General features: G+C 53.9%; 1 protein-coding gene across 1 annotated transcript in view; it reads right to left on the bottom strand.

The window, feature by feature from the left end:
- INTS8 (integrator complex subunit 8) overlaps positions 1-24,405 on the bottom strand; it is a gene marked incomplete at its 5' end in the record, with an annotated part of 33,660 nt that extends 9,255 nt beyond the window's left edge. Inside the window, 16 exon segments of the mRNA XM_078617537.1 lie at positions 2,109-2,152; positions 7,268-7,332; positions 8,641-8,714; positions 9,607-9,657; positions 11,569-11,672; positions 14,324-14,442; positions 15,262-15,323; positions 16,457-16,516; positions 17,062-17,107; positions 20,106-20,257; positions 21,423-21,446; positions 21,448-21,544; positions 23,950-24,026; positions 24,028-24,072; positions 24,074-24,136; positions 24,139-24,405. Of these exon segments, the coding sequence (XP_078473663.1) occupies positions 2,109-2,152; positions 7,268-7,332; positions 8,641-8,714; positions 9,607-9,657; positions 11,569-11,672; positions 14,324-14,442; positions 15,262-15,323; positions 16,457-16,516; positions 17,062-17,107; positions 20,106-20,257; positions 21,423-21,446; positions 21,448-21,544; positions 23,950-24,026; positions 24,028-24,072; positions 24,074-24,136; positions 24,139-24,405 (1,350 nt within the window).
- Positions 24,406-25,223: the final 818 nt, after the last annotated feature.

The following is a 25,223-nucleotide window of genomic DNA, read 5'->3' as shown; positions in this document are numbered from 1 at the left end:
AAGCTCCAAATTAAGATTTGACGACATCAGCCCGGTCACAAGTAACTCGCACAGATAACCCACAGAGTCGCACAGAGACCCGCGGACCGGCATAGAAACGCACGGATCCACATAGAGACCCATGGACTCGCATAGAGACCCATAGATTTACATGCAGACCCACAGACTCGGAGAGCCACAGATTCACACAGAGAGCCATAGGCTCGCATATAAACTCACTGACTCACATAGAGACCCAGTGACTCACATAGAGACCCATAGACTCACGTAGAGACTAACACATGGAGACCCATGGACTCCCATAGAGATCCACTGACTCACATAGAGACAGATAGACTCACATAGAGACCCAATGACTCACATAGAGACTAACACATGAAGACCCATAGATTCACATAGAGACCCACTGACTCACAAAGAGACCCACTGACTCACATAGACACCAATTGACTCACATAGAGACTATCACATAGAGACCCATAGACTCACATAGAGACCCAATAACTCACATAGACACCAATTGACTCACATAGAGACTATCACATAGAGACCCACTGACTCACATAGAGACCCATGGACTCCCATAGAGACCCAATGACTCAAAGAGAGAGAAGCCCTGCAGACAAACATAGAGACCCAAAAGGCTCGCAGAGATCCATGGCGCGTTGTTCACGTGACAAACCTTACTCGCTGTGTCGGGTGGCGGAGGGTTACGACACAATTTATACTCACACGATCTAACCCCTAACACAGGGGTCGGCAACCAAAATAACAAGAAGAGCCATTTCTTTCCAATTCAGTACAAAATTCAGTATTTCAAGAGCCGCAATGCATCTGAGTACATACTGTACATACGTACATATCGTCAAGAAGCAGCCCGCAAAGAGGCGCATGCGGCTCCGGAGCCGTAGGTTGCCGACCCCTGCCCTAAAACCTTCATTATTAATAGAGAAGCGGTGAGACTTTAAGAGAGGAACGGATGGAGGTGACGGCGGGGGACTGATTACTGCACAAGCGAAACCTCTTCTTACTAGCGACCCAGAGACTGAATGAGTTGCGATCTAAAACTCGGGTTGTCAAGCGTCGTAAGTTGATGGTTTCGGCCCGGTAACAAGCGACTTGCACGGAGAATCATGTTCTTTCGGTAAAGTCACGTAGGTATAAAATAACAAAAATAAAATAAAAATAAAATTTGTATTTTATTTTATAGCTACGTGACTTTACCGGAAGAACCAAAGAGTATGGATTCCTGCAGTCACGAAAGCTTCAAATCAATCATAGACTTACACAGAGACCCAGAGACTCGCATAGGAGTTGCGATTAAACTGGGTTCTCAAGTGGAGTAAGTTGATGGTTTCAGCCCGATCACAAATGACTGCTCAAAATAACCATCACGTCACATTTGGTTCAGAGTATTTGGCTGCTCTAAATGTCCACGTGACAAGCCACTCCGTTGAGCTATCATTTGTGGCCAGGTCACTTTTCAAAAAGATCTCTATGGCTCAGTGGGCAACTGGTAAAACAAAGAGAGTTTTATAGTTAATTTAAAGCTTCGTTAAAAGCTTGGCTGTCATGTGACGAACATTTCTCTCTGGGTTGGAAATCGCACAAACTACAGAAAGACAAAGATCCCCCGTATAGCCTGAACAGACTGTTGGGGCAAGAGCCATGGGAAAGCGCCTACGAAGACCGGCACTACGCGATGTTTGCACATCGCAGGCCCAGGACCGGTTCAGATAATCGTCACCGGTGTTGGCCGTGAGCGGGAATCGAACTCGGCTCACCTGGGTTCGTAGCGCAGCGCGCCGTCCGTTAAGACTACCGCTCCCCACACAATCACGCACAAGCTCACAAAGACAAAGATCCCCCGCATAGCCTGAACAGACTGTTGGGGCAAGTTTAACAGCAGCCCCAATGAAGGCCGGCACGGCACGGCACACGATGGGAAATGTGGCCAACCCCACACCCGGCCGCCTTTGTCTCCCTGCTACTGACGAATGAACACACCCCCACAGTCGTCCTACACACCACACGCACGCACGCACGCACGTGGGAGGTCGGGGGACACGTATCGGTGGTGGTGGTGGTGGCGTGTGGCGAAGGCTTACCGCCAGCTGTTTCTTGTCGGCCTCTCCCCGTTTGTGGTGCAGGTCTGTGCGGGCGGGCGGGCAGAGGCGGTGCAGGTCAAGGGGTCAACGCGAAGGGAAAGGGGCTCACGCGTTAAGCCGTCGCCGCCGCCGCCGCCGGCGGTACCCCCCCCCCGCCCGCCCCCCAGCCCTTCCCCAGACAAACTCCTTCAAATGCCACTCGCTCACTCGCCACACACATAGCGGACGCGTACGCACGCACGCACGCACGCACAAATCACGCACGCGTGTATATACACGCCGAGCGCACATCACAAGACGCGCGGCAGAGATGCATCACGAAACACGTTGCGCGCAGACGTCGCAGACGGCGACACGCACACACCCGCACACAGGCATCGCTCCCCGCAGACAGCACACATGCACACACACACACGTATGCACACTCGACATTACACTCCACACCGCACGCGGCACACACGCATGTACCACACGTACACCACACGCACTCAGCAGACTACAAAGACGTAGATCCCCCGTTATAGCCTTAACAGTCTGTTGGGGCAAGTGCTGTTAGCAAGCACCTATGAACGGCACACTACACACATACACCACACACACATATACCACACAGTACACACGCATACACCACCCACGTACACTACACACATAGCAAGAACATTACATGCAACACACCCCACTCGAACTTGCTCACTGACAGTGAACCATTGCACGTGGTCTCCACACGCTGCTTACACATGACACACATACACCGAATAACAACGACAAAGATCCCCCGTATAGTCTTTAACTGACTGTTGGGGCAAGTGCTGTTTGCGAGCACCTATGAAGGCCGGAAAGGTACATCAGGGGGTGGGTGGCCAGCACCACGCTCGCCCGCCTTTGTCTCCCTACTGGCAATGTTTTTACACACAATACCAGGTACTCATTTAAGGCTGAGTCGACCTAGGGGAGGCCCAGTAGGGGTTCAGATAATCGTCGCCGGTGTTGGCCGTGAGCGGGAATCGAACTGGGGCCGCCAGGTTCGTAGCGCAGCGTAGCGCTAACCGCTACACCACCGCTCCCCACACACACATTACACACAAGTACACACGCACATACATTACACACGACACGCGCACATACATTACACACGCAGATACATTACACACACACACATAAAAACACGCACACGCACATTACACACTACACTCGCACGCACATTACACACCACACACGCACACACATAGGCGCATACACACGCACACACACGTAGGCACGCACACACACGACACACGCCCGCATATTACACACCACACACATAGGCGCATACACCCGCACGCACATTGCACACCACACACGCACACACACACACAAAGGCACGCACACACACGACACACGCACATTACACATCACACACGCACGCACGTTACACACCACACACGCACGCACATTACACACCACACACGCACATTACACACCACACACGCACGCACATTACACACGACACACGCACTCAGTCTCTCACAGTGACCCCTTTAACTCTGGCCGCGACCCGCGCTCGTGGCGGGGGTGGCGGGGGCGGTAAAACAACACGAGCAGGTGGCAGGTGTCGGGCGGAGGGCGGCTCGGTTTGTTTAAAGAGGTTCCCCCCGTCAGCGATAACGTGCGAGGTGATGGGCGCCGCGTGCGCGAGCGAGCGTGTGTGGCCATCGGCAAACGCATATAAAGCTGCATTCTTATCAGAGCCGCCAACCGCCCCCCCCCACCCCCCAAACCATCGCTTGCACAGTGCAGCAGAGGTCGCAAACGGGTTTTGATTCCTTACCCGTACCCGGCCGCACCAGGGTCGCAAACGGGTACCTGTACCCGGCCGGGTACGGGTATCCGTTCCCTACCCGTACCCTACCCGAAATTAGTGACAAACGGTTACTCACCAGTGACTCACGGCCTACCCGTACCCGTACCCGGCCGCACACCAGGGTCGCAAACGGGTACCTGTACCCGTACCCGGCCGGGTACGGGTAGCCGGGTATCGGGTAGGGTACGGGTATCGGGTACCCGGTTGCGACCTCTGCGGTGCAGTCTCCGGCTCCTATTGCTGCTCACTTGCAGCTCTCCGGCCTCTCCACTTAGGAGCCGTGGAGAAGGGGCCACCGACTGAAACGGCTGCCTGTTGCGCACTTTGTCGGTGCCTCTTAAGGCCGCCGCTTTGCCGACGTGCCGAGCGTCTTGGCGCAGTGTGGCGCGACGCCCGAAGCATGTCGCGCGGTGTCTGCGTGGTGCGTGCGCGCGTGTGGTGCAGTGCGCGCGTGGGTGCAGTGCGCGTGTGGGTGCAGTGCGCGCGTGGGTGCAGTGCGCGTGTGGTGCGTGGTGTGCGTGTGGTGCGTGGTGTGCGTACGCCTGACGCGTGCGAGTTGGCGGGCGTCTGTTCGTCTACGGCTGTGTGTGTGCGCATCTACGCGGGGAGCGGTGGCACAGCGGTTAGCGCTAAGAACCCGGTGACCCGAGTTCCATTGCTGCTCACGGCCAACAGCGGTGACGATTATCTGAACCGGTCATGGGCCTCCCCGAATGAGTACCTGGCGCGGTGCGGAAACATCGCCACTCGGGAGACAAAGGCGGCCGGGCGTGGCGTTGGCCACCCACCCCCTCGTGTGCCGTGCCAGCCTTCATAGGTGCTCGCTAACAGCACTTGCCCCAACAGTCTGTTCAGGTTATACGGGCGACCTTTGCCTTTGTACATCTACGTAGGCTACACAGGGGGAGGAGGGGGGGGGCGATTGCTGAACGCTTGCGTGCGCGCGTCTGTACGTGTGTGCGTGCAAGATTCCGAACCCCGTGCCATTGGCCAACCTCTCTCCTCCCAACCCCCCCACACCACACCAGACCTCCACCCCGCACTCCCAGCCTGCCCCCCCCAGCCCCAACACGGCCGAGAAGGGAGAATGGAATGTCAGCAGCAGCAGCAGCCTGGGCGAATGGTGAAACAACGAGTCACAGGGGAGGCCGGCGATAATGAGTCGGTGTGCGCGGTATGAGCCAAATTAGTTTAATTATTTTTGGGGCGGGTCAAAGGCCAGTTGGGTTCATTAGCGCGGCTCCTGCTTAATGGGCGATGCGAAATCCCCCAAAACCTGCACGTACGTACACACACACACACACACGCGCGGCTCCTTCTCTTAGAGACACGCAAACACCTGGGGATGTGCACGCCGTTAGGGGCCGCAAATGGTATAAAAAAAAAACATGAATAGAGGTTTTTTTTGGGTTAGATCGCGTAAATATAAATGTGACACTAAACCCGCCACCACCCCAAACAGCCAATTAGTAAGGTTTGTCACGTAAACAAAACTTGGCAATTAGTTACTAGTTCAGCACACCGGTGTTGGAGAGTAAACCCACAACATTTACAATTTGAGCGCGACGTTTCGCCTGTAATTACAACTACCCTCATCAGGCGACAGCCAGAATTATGGAGAATTCCTCCAGTTTCCTATAAATTGACATCCCTGGTTCTTTGGCTGCAGTGCCGACTCTCACAAAGCACCGCGGGTTTCACTGCCGTATGTTCGCCGTCGTACGACCTCCAGAGGTCGCAAACGGGTTTTGATTCCTTACCCGTAACCCGGCCGCACCAGGGTCGCAAATGGTTACCCGTACCCGGCCGGGTACGGGTAGCCGGGTATCGGGTAGGGTACGGGTATCGGGTACCCAATTGCGACCTCTGACGACCTCTGCCCGGTAACCTTCTCGAAAATATCGACGGCACGGAGTGTGGTGCACTGCGGGAGCCGACACGACAGCCAAAGAGCCATGAGAATTTCCCCTGTGGGAGCGGGTACTTGCAGGCTATGTCAAGACACGCGGTGCATTGTGGGAGCCAGCAATACAGGTACATATAACAATGAGTGATGCATTGTGGGAGCGGGTACTTGCAGCTATGTCAAGACACGCGGTGCATTGTGGGAGCCAGCACTACAGCTACATATAACCATGAGTGATGCATTGTGGGAGCGACTACTTGCAGGCTATGTCAAGACACGCGGTGCATTGTGGGAGCCAGCACTACAGCTACATATAACCATGAGTGATGCATTGTGGGAGCGGGTACTTGCAGGCTATGTCAAGACACGCGGTGCATTGTGGGAGCCAGCACTACAGCTACATATAACCATGAGTGATGCATTGTGGGAGCGGGTACTTGCAGCTATGTCAAGACACGCGGTGCATTGTGGGAGCCAGCACTACAGCTACATATAACCATGAGTGATGCATTGTGGGAGCGACTACTTGCCGGCTATGTCAAGACACGCGGTGCATTGTGGGAGCCAGGACTACAGCTACATATAACCATGAGTGATGCATTGTGGGAGCGGGTACTTGCCGGCTATGTCAAGACACGCGGTGCATTTTGGGAGCCAGCACTACAGCTTCCTATAACCATGAGTGATGCATTGTGGGAGCGGGTAATTGCAGCTACGTCAAGACACGCGGTGCATTGTGGGAGCCAGCACTACAGCTACATATAACAATGAGTGATGCATTGTGGGAGCGGTTACTTGCAGCTTTGTTAAACAAACCTGGTGCATTGTGGGAGCCGGAACTCCAGCTACATATAACCATGAGTGATGCATTGTGGGAGCGGGTACTTGCAGCTATGTCAAGACACGCGGTGCATTGTGGGAGCCAGCACTCCAGCTACATATAACAATGAGTGATGCATTGTGGGAGCGGTTACTTGCAGCTTTGTTAAGCAAACCTGGTGCATTGTGGGAGTCGGAACTCCAGCTACATATAACCATGAGTGATGCATTGTGGGAGCGGGTACTTGCAGCTATGTCAAGACACGCGGTGCATTGTGGGAGCCGGAACTCCAGCTACATATAACAATGAGTGATGCATTGTGGGAGCGGTTACTTGCAGCTTAGTTAAGCAAACCTGGTGCATTGTGGGAGCCGGAACTCCAGCTACATGTAACCATGAGTGGTGCATTGTGTGAGCCAGTACTACAGGGTTAGTTGTTTTTTAGTGCAATCATCGGTGACGGGGCTAAGACAACCATCAGCTCGCTGCGCACAAGTACCCGGACTGGAACCCCGAATTCCTTAGCGGTGCCGTCTCAGCGTCTCTGACCCCCTCCCGAGCCCCTCCGAGCCGGCTCAGTGACGAGAGGATACGGATGAGGTACTCCAGAATGGTGACGTCCCAGATGTAGTCGTAGTACATGTCCATGGAGTCCGAACTGCGCGAGAACACGGGGGGATGGAGGGGAGCAGAGACGAACAACACATCAGGGGGGGGGGGGTCAAGAGGTCTACTACTACAACTCAACTATTTATATTTTGCCAGGAAAGGCCCCACTGAGCTACGTAGCTCATTCTTAGAAGCGACCTGGCGACCACAATCGATAGCTCAATCGAAGTGGTTTTTCATCACGTGGACATTTCTAGCAGCCAAAGAGCTCTTAAACGCGTGACGTTGATTCTAAACGTGGAGGGGAAAAACCGGAGGACCCGGAGAAAAATCCACGCGACCACGGGGAGAGAGACACAGCAAACTCCAAATATACAGCAGCAGGCGTCAGGGTTGGGATCGAACACACGATCTCCTGTATACTAGGGGAGGTAGTTAACATCTCGCTAAAGTGATGCCCTTAAATACATACAAGGCCACGGCTCTCTTCCACAGAGCGCCAGGTTGCTCAGTGTGCCTTACCTGGTAATAGAAAAATATTTTAGTTTAAATTTAGCACGTATGTTGAGCTTCTTTCGCACCGCACGTAACCGACCATGCTAATCGGAGGTGCAGGGAGAAGGACAACAGGAGATCTAAATGAGTTTAACACGTAGGCTTTCGCGACCAATATTATTCATAATCAACGTTTTTGGGTTAGATCGCGTTATTTATAAATGTGTCGTAACCCTCCACCACCCGGCACGGCCAATCAGCAAAAACACATTCCAACTGATTACTAATCTACACCTAACATCGTAACAATTGCCTGATTACTAATCTAGTAAATAATTACAATAACCCCTCCCCCTCCACCTCAAATCGTTGCACCTGATGAGTTAAATGATGACGTCACCTTGCTGCTGCTCTATTTAAGACCGGGAGCAAGAGCAGAGCCTCACCATTCTGGCGAATTGCCCAATGATGCTGGATGCAATTACCAGCGAAACGTCGTACTCAATTTTTTTTTATGTTGTGGTTTCACGTTTCAACACACCGGTGGGCTAAAGCAGCGAACTATTTTGTCATTTGATTATGAGATCTAAATGAGTTTTCAATCTAGATTAAAGAGCGCATAGCTCCAGTGGCTTCCTAATGTCGGAAGCAAGAGCGTTCCAGACGGCCGCAGGATGGCATCTGAAAGCGCCGCGCGATCATGCGGTGACCGCCGCCTTTGCTCGACGGCGAGGATGACCGGAGTTCAAGCGATGGTTCACGACTCCTTGAGCAGATGAGCGAGCTTGACCGTGGTTCATTCACGGCAAGCACCTTGTGCGTGGCGAGCGCGACCGTGTCGTGTATCGCGCGGCCATCCCACCTGTTCTGTTCCTGCAGGGCTTTGAAGGCCGTCGGGTAATCCAGCTCCTTGATGAACTGGCACAGCACGGCCGCCTGCCAAAGCAACAATCGAAAACCTCCGGCATCGTGGCTATCGTGATAATCGTCATCGCGGAGGGGCAGGGCAGAGGTCGCAACCGGGTACCCGATACCCATACCCTACCCGATACCCGGCTACCCGTACCCGGCCGGTTACGGGTACGGGTAGGCCGTGAGTCACTGGTGAGTAACCGTTTGTCACTCATTTCAGGTAGGGTACGGGTACGGGTAGGGAACGGGTACCCATTTGCAACCCTGGTGCGGCCAGGTACGGGTACGGGTAAGGAATCAAAACCCGTTTGCGACCTCTGGGGCAGGGTGGTGCAAGGCGGCTCTCTTCTCAAGAATTTCTTTCGCACCGTACGTAGCCAACCGTGCTCATCGGAGGCGAGGGGAAGGACAACAAAAAAGCAGTACAAAACGTTTAGGAGTTCTAGATTTGAAGCTTTCGTGACTGCAAGGATTCACACTCTTAGGTTTTTTCGGTAAAGTCACGTAGGTAAAAAAAGTATAATAGAAATAATAATGGAAATAAAATAATAAATCATTATTTTATTAAAATAATAATAGAAATAATAATGGAAATAAAGTAATAAATCATTATTTTATTAAAATAATAATAAAAAATTATTTTATTTCCATTATTTTTATTTTTTATTTTTTACCAACGTGACTTTACCGTGTATGACGTTTAGGAGCTTGATGTCAATGTGCTTCTGCTGCTGGCCACGGATGAGAGGGCTTCAGCAGAGAGTTCGTGTCGTGTCGCTGTTCCTCCTCCTCCGTTGAAGGAGCGCGCACAACGCAGTGGGTTTACCGTGCGGGTCCATAGCTGTGGGTTGCATGGCCACACAACTGCACGTTTGTGGCCCGTCTATCATACGTGTGTCCCTATGGGTCACTGTACCTGCGTGTGGCAGTTGAGCAGCGAGCAGCACTTGATCAGTCGCTTGAGTACCTGGTGGATAAGTCGACCGCAATTTCCACTTTGATAATAACAACAACGATTTTATTTCGATTTAAAGCTTTCGTGACTGCAGGGATTCATCTTCTTGGTTCTTTCGGTAAAGTCACGTAGAATGGAAGTAATAAAATAATAAAAATAAAACATAATAAAATACAATTCTCATGACGTTTCGGCCACAACGCAAGCAGCCGTCCTCAGGTGGAAAACAGGTATGTCGGAAAGACAGCGTCTGAACGGCTGCTTGCGTTGTGGCCGAAACGTCGTGAGAATATAATTATGTTTTATTTGTATTATTTTATTATTTCCATTCTACGTGACTTTACCGAAAGAACCAAGAAGATAATACCAACGATGACAATGCGACCAATTCATTTTCAAGTCGCATCGTTCGTGACCAATCTTCATTTAGAATCCTCAAGAGTTGAACTGCAGCCAATGTAAGATAAAGAACCAACGTAATTGTGTGTTTTCTGTTACCGGTGAATCCGGTTTTACTCACAATTCATCCGACTCGAGTCTGTGCGTCATTATGTGAGTCTGTGAGCGTCCGTGCGAGTGTGAGTCTCTACGCACGACTGTGGGTCTCTATGCGAGTATGGGTCTGCATGAAAGTCTATGGATCCCTATGCTGGTCTGTGGGTCTCTATGTGAGTCTGTGGGTCTCTATGCGAGTCTGTGGGTCTCTATGTGAGTCTGTGGGTCTCTATGCAAGTATGGGTCTCTATCTGAGTCTGTGGGTCTCTATGCGAGTATGGGTCTGCATGAAAGTCTATGGATCCCTATGCTGGTCTGTGGGTCACTATGTGAGTCTGTGAGTCTCTATGCGAGTCTGTGGGTCTCTATGCTAGTCCATGGGTCTCTATGCTAGTCTGTGTGTCTCTATGCGAGTCTGTGTGTCTCTATGCAAATATGGGTCTCTATGTGAGTCTGTGGGTCTCTATGCAAGTATGGGTCTCCATGCAAGTCTATGGATCTCTATGCTAGTCGGTGGATCTCTATGCGAGTCTGTGGGTCTCTATGCAAGTATGGGTCTCTATGTGAGTCTGTGGGTCTCTATGCGAGTATGGGTCTGCATGAAAGTCTATGGATCCCTATGCTGGTCTGTGGGTCTCTATGTGAGTCTCTGGGTCTCTATGCGAGTCTGTGGGTCTCTATGCTAGTCTGTGGGTCTCTAAGCTAGTATGTGGGTCTCTATGTGAGTCTGTGGGTCTCTATGCGAGTATGGGTCTCTATGTAAGTCTGTGGGACTCTATACGAGTGTAGGTCTCCACGCAAGTCTATGGATCTGTATGTTAGTCTATGGATCTCTATACTAGTCTGCGGGTCTCTATGCTAGTCTGTGGGTCTCTATGCTAGTCTGTGGGTCTCTATGCGAGTCTGTGGGTCTCTATGCGAGTCTGTGGGTCTCTATGCGAGTCTGTGGGTCTCTATGCGAGTATAGGTCTCCACGCAAGTCTATGGATCTGTATGCTAGTCTGTGGGTCTCTATGGGAGTATGTGGGTCTCTATGCTAGTCTGTGGGTCTCTATGTGAGTCTGTGGGTCTCTATGTGAGTCTGTGGGTCTCTATGCTAGTATGGGTCTCTATGTGAGTCTGTGGGTCTCCATGCAAGTCTATAGATCTCTATGCTAGTCGGTGGGTCTCTACGCGCGTCTGCGGGTCTCTATGTGAGTATGGGTCTCCATGCAAGTCTATGGATCTCTCTGCTAGTCTGTGGGTCTCTATGCCAGTCTATGGATCTCTCTGCTAGTCTGTGGGTCTCTATGCGAGTATAGGTCTCCACGCAAGTCTATGGATCTGTATTGTAGTCTGTGGCTCTCTACGCGATTCTGTGGGTCTCCATGGCCGCTGCTCGCGCTGCCACGGGGAAGGACGCAGCGGCGAGTGCGAGCGGCACCCCACCTGCTCCGTGTACACGTCCTGCGGCACGGCCTTGTGGAAGAAGTCGGAGGCCACGGCGCCAGCGCGGAGGTAGTGCTGCCGGGCGGCGCTGTACTGGTTGGTGGCTGTGCCGGCGTGGCGGTTGTGTTGGCGGTGGCAGCGGTAGTGGTGGCGGCGTTGGTGGTTACGATGTTGGTGGTGGTTGTAGTGGTGGTGGAGGTAATTATGGTGGTGGCAGTGGTGGTGGTGATGATGGTGGTGGTGGTTGCGGTGGGGGCGGTGGTAGTGGTGTTGATGATAGTGATGGCAGAGGTGGTGATGATGGCAGTGAGAGTCGTGGTGATGGTGACAGTGGTAGTATTGTTGATGATGGTAGTGGTGATATGGCGGTGGTGGTGATGTTAGATGATGATGGCAGAGGTGGTGACGATGGTAGTGATGGTGGCGGTGGTAGCATTGTTGATGATGATAGTGGTGATGATAGTGATGGTTGCATTGGTGATGACGGTGACGGTGGCGATTATGATATTGGTGAAGGTGGTGGTGTCGATGATGATGGTAGCGTTGTTGATAATGATAGTGGTAATGAGAGTGGTGGTTGCGTTGGTGATGACGGTGATGGTGGTGATTATATTGGTGAAGGTGATGGTGGTGGTGTCGATGATGATGGTGGTGGTAGCGTTGTTGATAATGATAGTGGTAATGAGAGTGGTGGTTGCGTTGATGATGACGACGACGACGACGACGACGGTGGCGATGCAGGTGATGGTCGTGGAAAGGTGGGTGGCAGGGGACAAACATGAGCCGGCACACACACACAATTATCGTGCCGAAAACGACGCACGGCATGACCCCACCTCATCTTGCTTCTCTCTACTCATGTCCCCTCCTCTGGTCCTCTTGGTTCCCAATCTGCTCGTCTCTCTCTGTCGTCCTCCTTCTCCCTGTGCCCAATTCCATTTTCTGGTCCTTTCCTCTACCCCCCCCCCCCCCCCGTCGCACTTCTCCACCGGAATCAACTTCCCCCTGTGCTCTGAGGTTTTTTTCGGTAAAGTCACGTAGGTAAAAGAATAAAAAAAAAAAATTACTAAAAGTAATCATAGAAATAAAATAATTGATTTATTATTTTATTTTATTTCTATTATTACCTTTAGTAATCTTCTTGGTTCTTTCGGCAAAGTCACGTAGAATGGAAATAATAAAATAATAAAAATGAAACATAATAAAATAATTCTCACGACGTTTCGGCCACAACGCAAGCAGCCGTCCTCAGGTGAAGAACAGGTCTGTCGAGAAGACAGAGTCATTCAGACTGTCTTCTCGACAGAGGACGGCTGCTTGCGTTGTGGCCGAAACGTCGTGAGAATTATTTTATTATGTTTTATTTCTATTATTTTATTATTTCCATTCTACGTGACTTTACCGAAAGAACCAAGAAGATGAATCCCTGCAGTCACGAAAGCTTTAACTCGAAATTTACCTTTAGTAATTTTTATTGTTATTTTTTTACCTACGTGACTTTACCGAAAAAACCTAAGAGTATGAATTCTTGCAGCCACGAAAGCTTCAAATCTAGAATTCCCCCTGTGCATCAAGCGTCCACCCCTCCTCAACCTCCTTTCGTTGCTCTCTTTAAACGCCTCACCCTCTTCCCCATCGCCCACTCACCTTCCCTCCCCTCGCCTCTCCACTCCTTGCCGTCCTTCGCCAAGCGTTTATCGCGATCCCAAATTACCCTTCCATCGCGGTCACTCAGTCCTCAACCCTCGCACGGCTCTAACATCCAATTCGTTTCTGCTCCGTCACCGAGCTTTTGAAAACTAAACTATTTTTTATTTTACCGAGGTAAGGCACCACCACCCTGTATGGCTCGCTTTCAGAAGCGAACTGCCCACAAAGGATAGCCCAACGAAGTGGCTTTTCACGCGGAAATGTATCGCAGCCAAATACTGTAAACGCGCGATGTTGATTCTAAATGTGGAGGGAAAAACCGGAGGACCCGGAGAAAAATCCTCGCGACCATGGGGAGAAAGACACACAAACTCCAAATATACAGCAGGTGTCAGGGTCGGGATAAAACCCACGACCTCCTGCATTCCAGGCGAGGTAGTTAACATCTCCTAGCCACCGTGATGATGATGATGATGAGAGAGAGAAACGCAAACTCCAAATACACAGCAGGCATAAAATAAGGGTTGTGATCGAACCCACAACCTCCTTCATACCAAGCGAGGTAGTTAACATCTTTCCACCGCAGCACCCCATCAAGCGCCTAGAGTGAAGGCACTCTGTACGAATAACACATTCCTGCGGAGGGAGCTGGTAGGAACGTTGGGTTGCTCGGTCAATGGCCAGGGTCAACGGCGGCGTGGTGTATTCCGCAAATATGCCCGACTGTGAGGGCGGGCACAAGCCGGCGTGAGTAGGTTAAACGTTGAGTTTTATAAGGGCACCACGGGGTGACCAGCCCCTCCCCACCCAGCCCCACCCCTCCCACCCCCCACCCAGCCCCACCCTCCCCACCCAGCCCCTCCCCCACCCTCCCCTCCCCACCCAGCCCCTCCCCACCCTCCCCACCCAGCCCCACCCCTCCCATTTTTAGATGCACGACAGACGGACGGACGGACACCATAATCCCCTGTGGGCTGGTGTAACCAGGAGGTTCCTACCAAGTATAAACTTAGGATTATATCACGTAAGTATAAACTTCGATGAGACTAGAGTGCACGCGTCGGAGGAGTTCTAAACCCCGCAGCGCCGGCCACGATTGTGTTACCGAAGTAGAAGTCGGCTTGGGTGAGCAGCCAGGACGGGTACGTGGGGTTCACCGCCAGGGCGTGCGCCAGCAGCTCCTTAATCGCCACGGCAACCGCGTCCGAGTCCACCGACTGCAGGCTGCCAACGGCACGGACAACCGCCCCGCGTCATTCCGCTAAGCGGCGGGATACTAAAAACAAAAAAAGTTCCGCTCAAGTACGCCGGGACGCTAATTTTTGTTGTTGTTGCGCGCAAATTACGACGCGTTTTCATTCAGGCTCAGCGCAGCAGAATCGGATTTGTTGTACTGCACCGCTACGCTCCAACATCTGTGTTTCCCTGCCTTTGATATGCATTGTATACGGAGGGGGAGCGGTGGGGCAGGTGGTTAGCGCACTGCACTGCGAACCCGGCGACCCGAGTTTGGTTCCCCGCCACGGCGAACGTCAGCGACGGGCGATTTCTAAACCAGTCCTGGGCTGCCCCTCCCCCCCACCTCCCCTCATCGGAATCAACTTCCTCCGTACATCACGAAGGCGATCCCCCCCCCCCTCCTTCCGTTCCTCTCTTAAAGCCTCAGCTCTTCCCCATCGCCCCCCGTTCCCTTCCTCTTCCCTCCCCTCACCCCGCCACTCCGTCCCGTCACCCCCCTCTGCCCCTTTCGTGACCCCCTCCCCCCCCCCACGTTCCCTCTGTCACGGTCGCTCGTTTCTCCACCCGTGCACTGCCCTTGGTCGTCTTCAACCACCCCCGCTTTTTGTGACCGCTTTTTAAACTCCGCTGGAGAGCGAGTTTAGCCGAGGCGCTCGATCAATATACGAAAAGAGAGCGAGCTCCGGAGTGCCCCCCCCTGTAGGGGGAATTTGGCCTACTCTTCCACGCTGGCGGGGGGGGCGGATCCGGACGAGGCTAAACTCCCCCCACCCCCTCCGCTTCGCCGCCAGGGACCCGACTCACTTCGGCAACGACGACGGCCACAGGGAGATAAACTCGGCGCTGACGTCGTTCACAATTTCGTCCTGCGAAGGGGAAGGCAACGCACGCACCGCCGCGTTAGCGAGCGCTCGCCGTCTCGAGCCGTCTCTTGCCGCCCCCCCCCCCCTCACCCCACCGCCGCCGCGAGACTTCGCCGGACGCTCCGGCGCCTCCCGGCTCTGCCGAGCCGTCCCGAAGCCGAGTTCCTGGGGTTCCAATGCCGGGTTTCAGCCGCGCAAATACGGAGGAGGCATCGCACGGTGATTACGCTCCGGCAACTCCCGACGTGGGGTTATCTGGGGCTTCACACTCTTAGTTTTTTCGGTGAAGTCACGTAGGTAAAAAATGAAATTAAAATTAATAACATAAAATAATAAAAAATCACGACGTTTCGGATGACGGAGACTTGTGTTGCCTCCGAAACGTCGTGATTTTTTATTATTTTATTAATTTTAATTTCATTTTTTTACCTACGTGACTTTACCGAAAAAACTAAGAGTATGAATCCTTGCAGTCACGAAAGCTTCAAATCTAGAACTATCTGGGCTTCACCGTACGAAAGAAGAAAGGTGAAGAATTCGAAGCCGCACAGCCGCAATTAAACCGGGTCGTCAAAGTGCAGCCAGTTGATGGTCTCAGCCCGGGCCCCGGTGACTTGTCACGGAGACCATTTGACTTACGCAGAGACCCGTGGACTCGCATAGAGACCCATAGGCTCACAGGAAGTGCCTGCCACAAAATAAACCCCCAATACCTTGCTGATCATAAACCATCTCGTAAAATCCAGTCATCCTTGCAGCGGTTTTTGGCCAGCCGTCAGACAAACACGGTCACTGCATCGGGCGCTTTTGGATGTGCGCTTCTGCGGCCGTCTGGAACGCTCTTCCTTCCGATATGAGGAAGCCACTGGAGCACTTTTAAAACTCGATTGCGAAGTTAATTTCTTTAAAACAGTTTTTTGTGTTCAGTTTGTTGTTCTATCCCCACACACCGATTATCACGGTTGTCTACGTATGGTGCGAAAGAAGTTCAACATACACACAAACCGTACATAGATACATAGGACCCACAAGTAAAAAAACAAGGTACGGGTGGGGCAAACTCTTGCCTGTAAGATCGGGAGGCTATCGAAATAAAAACCAGCAACGGAATAAGCGGGGGCAAAGCGCACACTCACCCGGACCACGTTGTGAAGTTTGACAAGCAGGGAGATGAGAGTGGTGAGCACCAGAGTCTCCTGAGAGAGCGAGAGAGAGAGAGAGACGTGCAGGGGGTGGTTACAGAGGTACAGGCGCAGCCCTGCAATTGCCCGCTCACCCCACCGCTGCCGTGTCTTCAGTTGACCCCGCCCCCCCCCCATGCCTCGCCCAGCTGTCTCCGACGGTCGCTGTCCGGGGGAATCTCAAGACGAGTTCGTGGAGGGTTTCGGGCGGCTTGTCGATAAACAAACGCGACCAACGTTCCCAACGGCCTCACCGCTCCGCCCCTCCTCTCCGGAAGCAGCCGGGGGTCGGTGGCACACACGTGCACTGTGAGCCGATCGTGTCGCCGCGTGCAACTTGCCGGTGGGCCACGGGGTCATCCCCGCGCGCTCGGCCCGGTTTTGCCCGACTCTCGGAACCCCCAATTCCAACTGGTCCCGGGGACGGTGCCGCGGTGGTGGGAGGGGGGGGGGGGGGGGGGTCGGCTCGCTCGCGCCGGAGAGGATGGCGAGGAGGGGCTCTCGAAAGCGACGGCGAAAAACCCACGCGGCGGATTGCCGGGCCGAGAAGCAGCGCTCACCTTCAGCTTCTTCATGAAGGCGATGAATTCCTTCCTGCAAAGGAGGCAAGAGAGGGCCAAGTTAAACGGCGCATCTCGTTGTCGTCGTCGCAAGTCGTCGCTGTCAGCGGGTGGCTCAGCTGTAGAACTAGCGGATCGCGAATGGAAGGTTGCGAGTTCAATTCCTGGTTGGGGAGGGCCGCATCGGCCCCCGACGTCATCATCATCATCATTATCACGCCAGGGTCGGTAACGTGGATAACTAATTGTCGGGAAGTCAAAACAGTGGTTGTCCTGTGGAGAGACTCGCCCCCAACAAAGGAATGTGGAATTTCCAGCACTGGCACGGCAGGGACATCAATAAAAGGGAGATGGGGCACCGCCTCGACGCTCAATTGGGCAGGAAATGTTCGACTTAATCGAGTTGTTAGCAAACTAGCCCGTGGAAGTGGATATCACAGAGCTATCGTCTGAGATCCATTCTTCAAGTGGTCCACACACAATAGAGGGCAGCACTTTTCCACCCGCTCTGCGATACGAGAGTGTGCTTCGTTGCTTGGCAGTCAAACCAATGTTTGATGTTGCCCAATTAAGTGCAGAACCGAATATTAACGTGGTGCGTTTGTTGGCCAGTTGCTGGTGACGGGGCTAAGACCATCAACTCGCTCTATCTGAGAACGCGGTTTTAATCGGACCTTGTTCTTCGTGAGATTATGGGTCTCTATGTAAGTCTATGAGTGTCTGTGTGAGTCTACGGGTCTCTGTGTGAGTCTACGGGTCTCTGTGTGAGTCTACGGGCCTCTATGTGAGTCTACGGGTCTCTGTGTGAGTCTACAGGTCTCTATGTGAGTCTACAGGTCTCTATGTGAGTCTACAGGTCTCTATGCAAGTCTGTGGGTCTCTATGCAAATCTAAGGGTCTCTATGTGAGTCTACAGGTCTCTATGTGAGTCTAAGGGTCTCTATGTAAGTCTGTGAGTGTCTGTGTGAGTCTACGGGTCTCTGTGTGAGTCTACAGGTCTCTATGTGAGTCTACGGGTCTCTATGTGAGTCTACAGGTCTCTATGTGAGTCTACGGGTCTCTATGTGAGTATACGGGGTCTCTCTGTGAGTCTGTGGGTCTTTATGTGAGTCTAAGCAATGGCGGAGCCAGGATTTTCAGGTAGGGGGGGGGGGCAACCCCTCCAGCAATGAAAAATGATAGGAGTTGTTACTAAGTAAGGAGTTGTTAGTAAGTCAGGACTTGTTAGTAAGTAAGGAGTTTTTAGTAAGTAAGGACTTGTCCCTTGATTTGTATTCGACGCGTGTGCGGCGATGGCGCAGCCATCAATCGAGGGTCGAATTCGAACCGCGTTGTGTGATCGGCCTTCAGGGAAGTCGTGTGTACTGTATAACGCAACTGCGCACAATTCTGTGAGTCACTTATAACCGCTTTGCCGTTACTTATTGCCAATTATGGACTCAGAATATTGTCCAATAATCTCATAGAGTCCCTGGCACGTAATAATATACTACACAGTGGCAGTGGGGGTCGCAAAATGCCGATTTATTACTAATAAACCCCAATGATCCGATCGAAATTCGGGATTTCGATCGGATCATTGGGGGGGGCACGTGCCACCCCACCACCCCCCCCCCCACTGGCTCCGCCAGTGAGTCTCAGGGTCTCTATGTGAGTCTACAGGTCTCCATGTGTTAGTCTCTATGTGAGTCACTGGGTCTCCATGTGAGTCTATGGGTCTCTATGTGAGTCTAAGGGTCTCTATGCGAGTCTACGGGTGTCTATGTGAGTCTACAGGTCTCCATGTGTTAGTCTCTATGTGAGTCACTGGGTCTCCATGTGAGTCTATGGGTCTCTATGTGAGTCTCAGGGTCTCTATGTGAGTCTACGGGTCTCCACGCAAGTTTATCGGGGTCTCTGTGCGAGTCGATGAGTCTCTATGCGAGTCTACGGAGCGTCTGTGCGAGGCTACGGGGGGGGGGGGCCTCTGTGCGAGTCACCGCTGACCGGGCTGCGACCATCATCCCGCGCGAGAGAGGGGGGGGGGCCCCCGTACCAATCACGGTGGCCGTGACGACGGCGGCAGCAGCAGCAGCCGAACCCGGGGTGTGAACCCGGGGGGCTTTCGGCGGCGGCTCAGCCGTCTCCGACCCCCGGGCCACCCCGCGACCACCCCCGTTGTGTTTATTTTCCAAACCGCCGCCGACGCCGCCGCATCAAAGATCGAGCGGAGCGAGCGGCGCACTTGCACGGGAGGGGCGGTGACTCACCCGCGTCGCTCGTGTGTGCGTGCTGAGCAGGGGGGGGGGGATGAGAGAGTTGAGTTTGAGAGAGAGAGAAGGGATGAAGGAATTGCCTTCTCATGCACGCCCGAATCTGTCCCTCCTCACAACCTCGACCGTCCCTGAATCAATCGGAGGTGGTTCGCTCCTTCTCTGCTGCTGCTCCCCCTGGTCGGAAACGCGCTCAACTCTCCTCCCAGCCCCTGCACACGAGTGACAATTCCGTCGCTTCATCTCCTCCGCTGTGTGGCACGTCCTCCCCGACGCGTTCCACTCCTCTGGCGGCTTTGCCGTTCCCTCATTATTCTCGACCGCCGTCCATCTCCGTGCCTTCCGGCCGCGGCGCGTCCGGCACAATCCCCCGCTCACATTCCGTCAACGCTTTGTCTGACGACGACGACGACGACGATGATGTCATTAACCCGCGTGTGTTCCCGTGTTCCCCAACCCACGTGCCTCTGTCTGTCTCCTTCTCTCTCTCAAAGTGGAATTCCAAGCGTGCGCGCCGCCCTCCGCGTGCGGTGTTTTGCGCGCTCTTTCTCCTTTTCGTTCCGCACCCTTCGCCAACGACCGCGCGGGGTTTCCGAAGCCAAACGTCGCAACGGGTCAAATAAAAGTCGAGCCCGCAATCAGAACGTCGACCAATAAAACAACGCCAACTCAACTCGGCCGCCTACGCTCGTGTCGTTGATGTTGGGGGGGTGGGTCGGTGGGTGGGAGGCGGGGGGGTGGGGGTATGGGGGGGGGCCCCACACGCACAGCGATCTCACCGGAACATCAGGGGGGGTCCCCTTGCCTTCGAGGGGCTGCTTGCGAGCCTGAGCGGGCCCTGACGAGAAGACGTACACCACCGTTTCCCACAGCTCCTTGGCGGCGCGCCGGCTCTCCTTGGGCCCCGGGACGTCACGGCAGGTGCCGGCCAGCAGCTGGCCCAGCTGGACGGGTCGGCGGGGGACGCGGGCGAAGGGCGAGGCAGGGGAGAGGGCGGTTAGTTTGGACGGCGTGCGGTGGCGCAGACACGACACCGTCAGCTCAGGGGGTGGTGCGGCAATCGGTAAGGTGGGGCCCCCGTATCTGATTTGTCTCGCACCGTCGCACCAAGAGGCTATTATGTCGAGATTTGAAGCTTTCGTGACTGCAAGGATTCATACTCTTAGCTTTTTCGGTAAAGTCACGTAGGTAAAAAATGAAATTAAAATTAATAAAAGATGCAAGTTCTTAAATAAGAACTTGCATCTTTTATAAATTTGCATCTTGGAATCCCTGCCTCACTTGATACAGCAAATCTGGCTGTGACGGTCCTACCTGATGACGGAGACTTGTGTTGCCTCCGAAAACGTCGTGATTTTTATAATTTTATTAATTTTAATTTCATTTTTTAACCTATGTGACTTTACCTAAAAAACTAAGAGTAAGGCTATTATGTATCGTGGGCTCCTCTCATCACTGCATACGTTTGTTGTTCATTGACACTGTTGTTGAAAACGTATCTCGTGGCGGTTGTCAAGGGGGCCCCCCAACTCGTACTTTTTTAACCTTCAGGGGGGGCCACGCTAGTTACGCTAACTGACGGCGTGTAAACATTGGCCCCTGAAATTGAGCCGATGGATTACGGCGATTCGACTTGGCCGGTGCCTACCTTCGATCCGTGACATCGCGTCACCAAACGCCGCACAATTTCTAACGAGCTCAAGTTTTCCCCGCAAGGAGGGCGCGCGGGGATAGAAACGAAGAAAAAAAAAAACGCGGACAAAACGGTGGCACGGAGCCGGCGCCAACCACCGCCAAAGCTCCGACGACCGATATTGACGACATTCCTCCACCGGGCGGTAAATTCGCCGAAGACATTCCCCCCCCACCCCTCAGCGTTTGTTGGGACTTATGTCCGTGGAGTTTCTGTACACCAACCCCCCGCCACTCCCTCTATGTCACGGTTTGTGCTCTGTACCGGGCTCCTACAGGGGAAAAATAAAATACGTAAATAACTAAATTACAAAAAAATTTTAAAAATCGCCGAACACAAAACCCTCGGCACTGTCGTCCGCTCGTCAGCAGGCCACACGCGCCCCGTCTCGTCCCGCCTGCCGGCCCATCGCCGACCTTCACATAAGGGTTGTGCAGGGCGGGCCACGGAAGTCTGCAGGGCCAGGTACTCGTACTCCTTCCAGTTGAGCAGCAGGCAGACGCACCCTTCGGCGATCACCCTGCCTCGTCGGGACGTCCTGCGGGGAAGGGGGAGGGAGGTCGCGACGGAATTGGTCCAAACGCTCACGTGGGAGTCTAAACCAAAAGCAAAACTATTTTATTTCACCAGGTAAGGCCCCCACCGAGTTGTAATAAGGCTCTCGGAAGCGACCTGGCCACAAGTGGCTCATCATCATCGCGTAGAAATTTACAGCGGCCAAATACTCTAAAAGGCGTGACACGTTCATCTCGAAATGTGGAGGAAAAACCGGAGAGACCCGGAGAAAAATCCACGCGACCACGACGGCGAGAGAGAGAGACATGCAAACTCTAAATATACAGCCGCAAGCCTCGTCAGGGTCTGGATTGAACCCACGACCTCCTGTATACCAGGCGAGGTAGTTAACATCTCCTAGCCACCGTGATGATGATGATGAGAGAGACACGCAAACTTCAAATATTGCAGCAGCAGGCCTCGTCAGGGTCGGGATCGAACCCACGACCTTCTGTATACCAGGCGAGGTAGTTAACATCTCCTAGCCACCGTGATGATGATGAGAGAGACACACAAACTCCAAATATTGCAGCAGCAGGCCTCGTCAGGGTCGGGATCGAACCCACGACCTCCTGTATACCTGGCGAGGGAGATAACATCTCACCGCCTCGGTGTCAAGAGCCATGTCCCTCGTTTGTCGTGGTTGTTTTTTTTTCCCTACGATTTCTATTTGGTGGCTGTTGTCCTGATTTTCTATCGTGATAAATTGTGGGACGTGTCTTTACGCGATTGCTTTTGTAAGTTTGGTAAACCACCCCCCCACCCCCCCAACACCGCCCCCACCGAGATCACTCTTGCAAATGTGAGGCTCATCCAGGGCTCTTGAGTTCTCACCTGGTTCAACAAAATCAGCTCGAAACTAGCAGGCGCGGTGTTAGGGATTGATAAAAACTACGAGAAATCTATTTTGCCCGACGAATCGTCGCCCGCCCAAATTCACTGTTTGCATGAGAATCGATCACTTTCACCATCGATTCGGTGCAGCATCACCGTAACACTTCCAATGCATGTTAAACTTATTTTGCACCGTACATAGCCAACCGACCCACCCACCGACCAACCTACCCATCAATGCACCCCACTCACTCTCCAATGCACCCACCCCTCGCACGCACCCACCCAACCCACCCAACCCACCCAACTCACCCAACCCACCCAACCCACCCAACCCATCCAACTCACCCAACCCACGCACGCACCCACCCCAACCCACCCAACCCACGCACGCACCCACCCACCCAACCCACCCACCCACCCAACCCACCCAACCCACCCAACCCACCCAACCCACCCAACTCACCCAACCCACCCAACCCACCCAACCCACCCAACCCACCCAACCCACCCAACTCACCCAACCCACCCAACCCACCCAACCCACCCAACCCCACCCAACCCACCCAACTCACCCAACCCACCCAACCCACCCAACCCACCCAACCCACCCAACCCCACCCAACTCACCCAACCCACCCAACTCACCCAACCCACCCAACCCACCCAACCCAACCCACCCAACCCACCCAACCCACCCAACCCACGCAACCCACCCATCTCACCCCATCTCACCCAACCCACCCAACCCACCCAACCCACCCAACCCACCCAACCCACCCAACCCACGCAACCCACCCATCTCACCCATCTCACCCAACCCACCCAACCCACCCAACCCACCCAACCCACCCAACCCACCCACCAACCCACCCAACTCACCCAACCCACCCAACCCACCCAACCCACCCAACTCACCCAACCCACCCAACCCACCCAACCCATCCAACTCACCCAACCCACGCACGCACCCACCCAACCCACCCAACCCACGCACGCACCCACCCACCCAACCCACCCACCCACCCAACCCACCCAACTCACCCAACCCACCCAACCCACCCAACCCACCCAACCCACCCAACCCACCCAACCCACCAACCCACCCAACTCACCCAACCACCCAACCCACCCAACCCACCCAACTCACCCAACCCACCCAACCCACCCAACCCAACCCACCCAACCCACCCAACCCACCCAACCCACGCAACCCACCCATCTCACCCATCCCACCCAACCCACCCAACCCACCCAACCCACCCAACCCACCCAACCCACCCAACCCACCCATCTCACCCAACCCACCCAACCCACCCAACCCACCCAACCCACCCAACCCACCCAACCCACCCAACTCACCCAACTCACCCAACCCACCCAACCCACCCAACCCACCCAACCCACCCAACCCAACCCACCCAACCCACCCAACTCACCCAACCCACCCAACCCAACCCACCCAACCCACCCCAACTCACCCAACCCACCCAACCCACCCAACTCACCCAACCCACCCAACCCAACCCACCCAACCCACCCAACCCACCCAACCCACCTTGCTGCCGGCTCTCCAGGTATCCCCGTGCGCGGCCGATGATGTCCCTCGGCCTCTGCTCGACGGGAGCCCCCTCCCCCCGACGACGAAAACAACGACGACGACGCGGCCCCGCCTCCCCGCCCCGCCGCCGGAGAGCTGCGGTTGGACTCCTGGCGGTAGTGCCGCCGAAAGCCGCCGCCGCGGGCCGCCGCCGCGTTGGGCGCGTCTCCGCTGTCGCGCACGTCGAGCAGCAGCAGCTCGTTGAGCACCACCTGGCGCAGGCGGGGGGAGAAGTCGGCGACGAGCTCCAGGCTCGCCGTGAGCAGCTGGCGACAGCGCGAGTGGTCCTGCGGGGCGGGGGCGGAGGGCAGCGGAACGTCAGGCGGCTTGAAGTGTGATAACAGTGTGATGTAGTAGTAGGTTTTTACCCTTTTAAACTGGTACAAAACTGACACCTTTAATTCAAGGCATCATGTTTGCAATAGCCACAACACAAGTAGTCAAAAAAAGCAAACAGAAAGAAGCAACTCTGATAATGATAATAATATGCACTGTCCTTGAAGTTGATTGGTCCACACCCGAGACGGCTTTCTTTATAGAGCCTAGTCCCAATTGGTGTTGGACCAGATGGACGCCAGAAGGCGTACAACTCAAACACAGTGCAATATCAGAGTATTGAGAGCTCGGGGTAAGCATTTACACTATGCTTTATGTGTTGTGGTTATTGCAAACATGATGCCTTGAATAAAGGTGTCAGTTTTGTACCAGTTTAAAAGGGTAAAAACCTACTACTATATTTTGCCACTGGTAAAAGAGATCTCATAGAACAAGTGTGATGTTGCACAGAGAGCTGTGGGCTACCCCTCGCTCCCTCCAAACCACTGCCTCCAACCATCCTTTCGATCCATCCATCTCTCCGCAACTCCAGATTAGCACGGTTGACTGAGCGAGGTGTGAAAGAAGTTCAACGCGCACCGCACCTCGCTCCATCTCCTCTGCTTCTCTCTCGGTCTCTCTAATCCATCTGGACGTCCCCCCGACCTCTCGCCACCCCTCCATCGATCCATACGTCTCTCCGTGTCCCTCTCCCCCCCTTTCCTCGCTCGCTCGCTCTCTCTCTATCATCTGTTCCTGCGTTTGTCCAATCTCTCTATTCGTCTCCCATGTTCCTGTCTCCACCTCTCCGTCGCTCATCACCTTGCCTCCCCCCCCTCTCTCTATCTCCCATTCGACCCACCTCCCTCCCCCCCCCCCTCCCTCGTACAGTGTTGCTGTCGCTGCGCGTGAT

The sequence above is a fragment of the Lampetra planeri genome, chromosome 54 (genome assembly GCF_965212315.1).
Source record: "Lampetra planeri chromosome 54, kcLamPlan1.2.h2, whole genome shotgun sequence".
Classification (NCBI taxonomy): Eukaryota; Metazoa; Chordata; class Hyperoartia; order Petromyzontiformes; family Petromyzontidae; genus Lampetra; species Lampetra planeri.
This window is presented reverse-complemented; position numbering and strand designations above follow the sequence as displayed.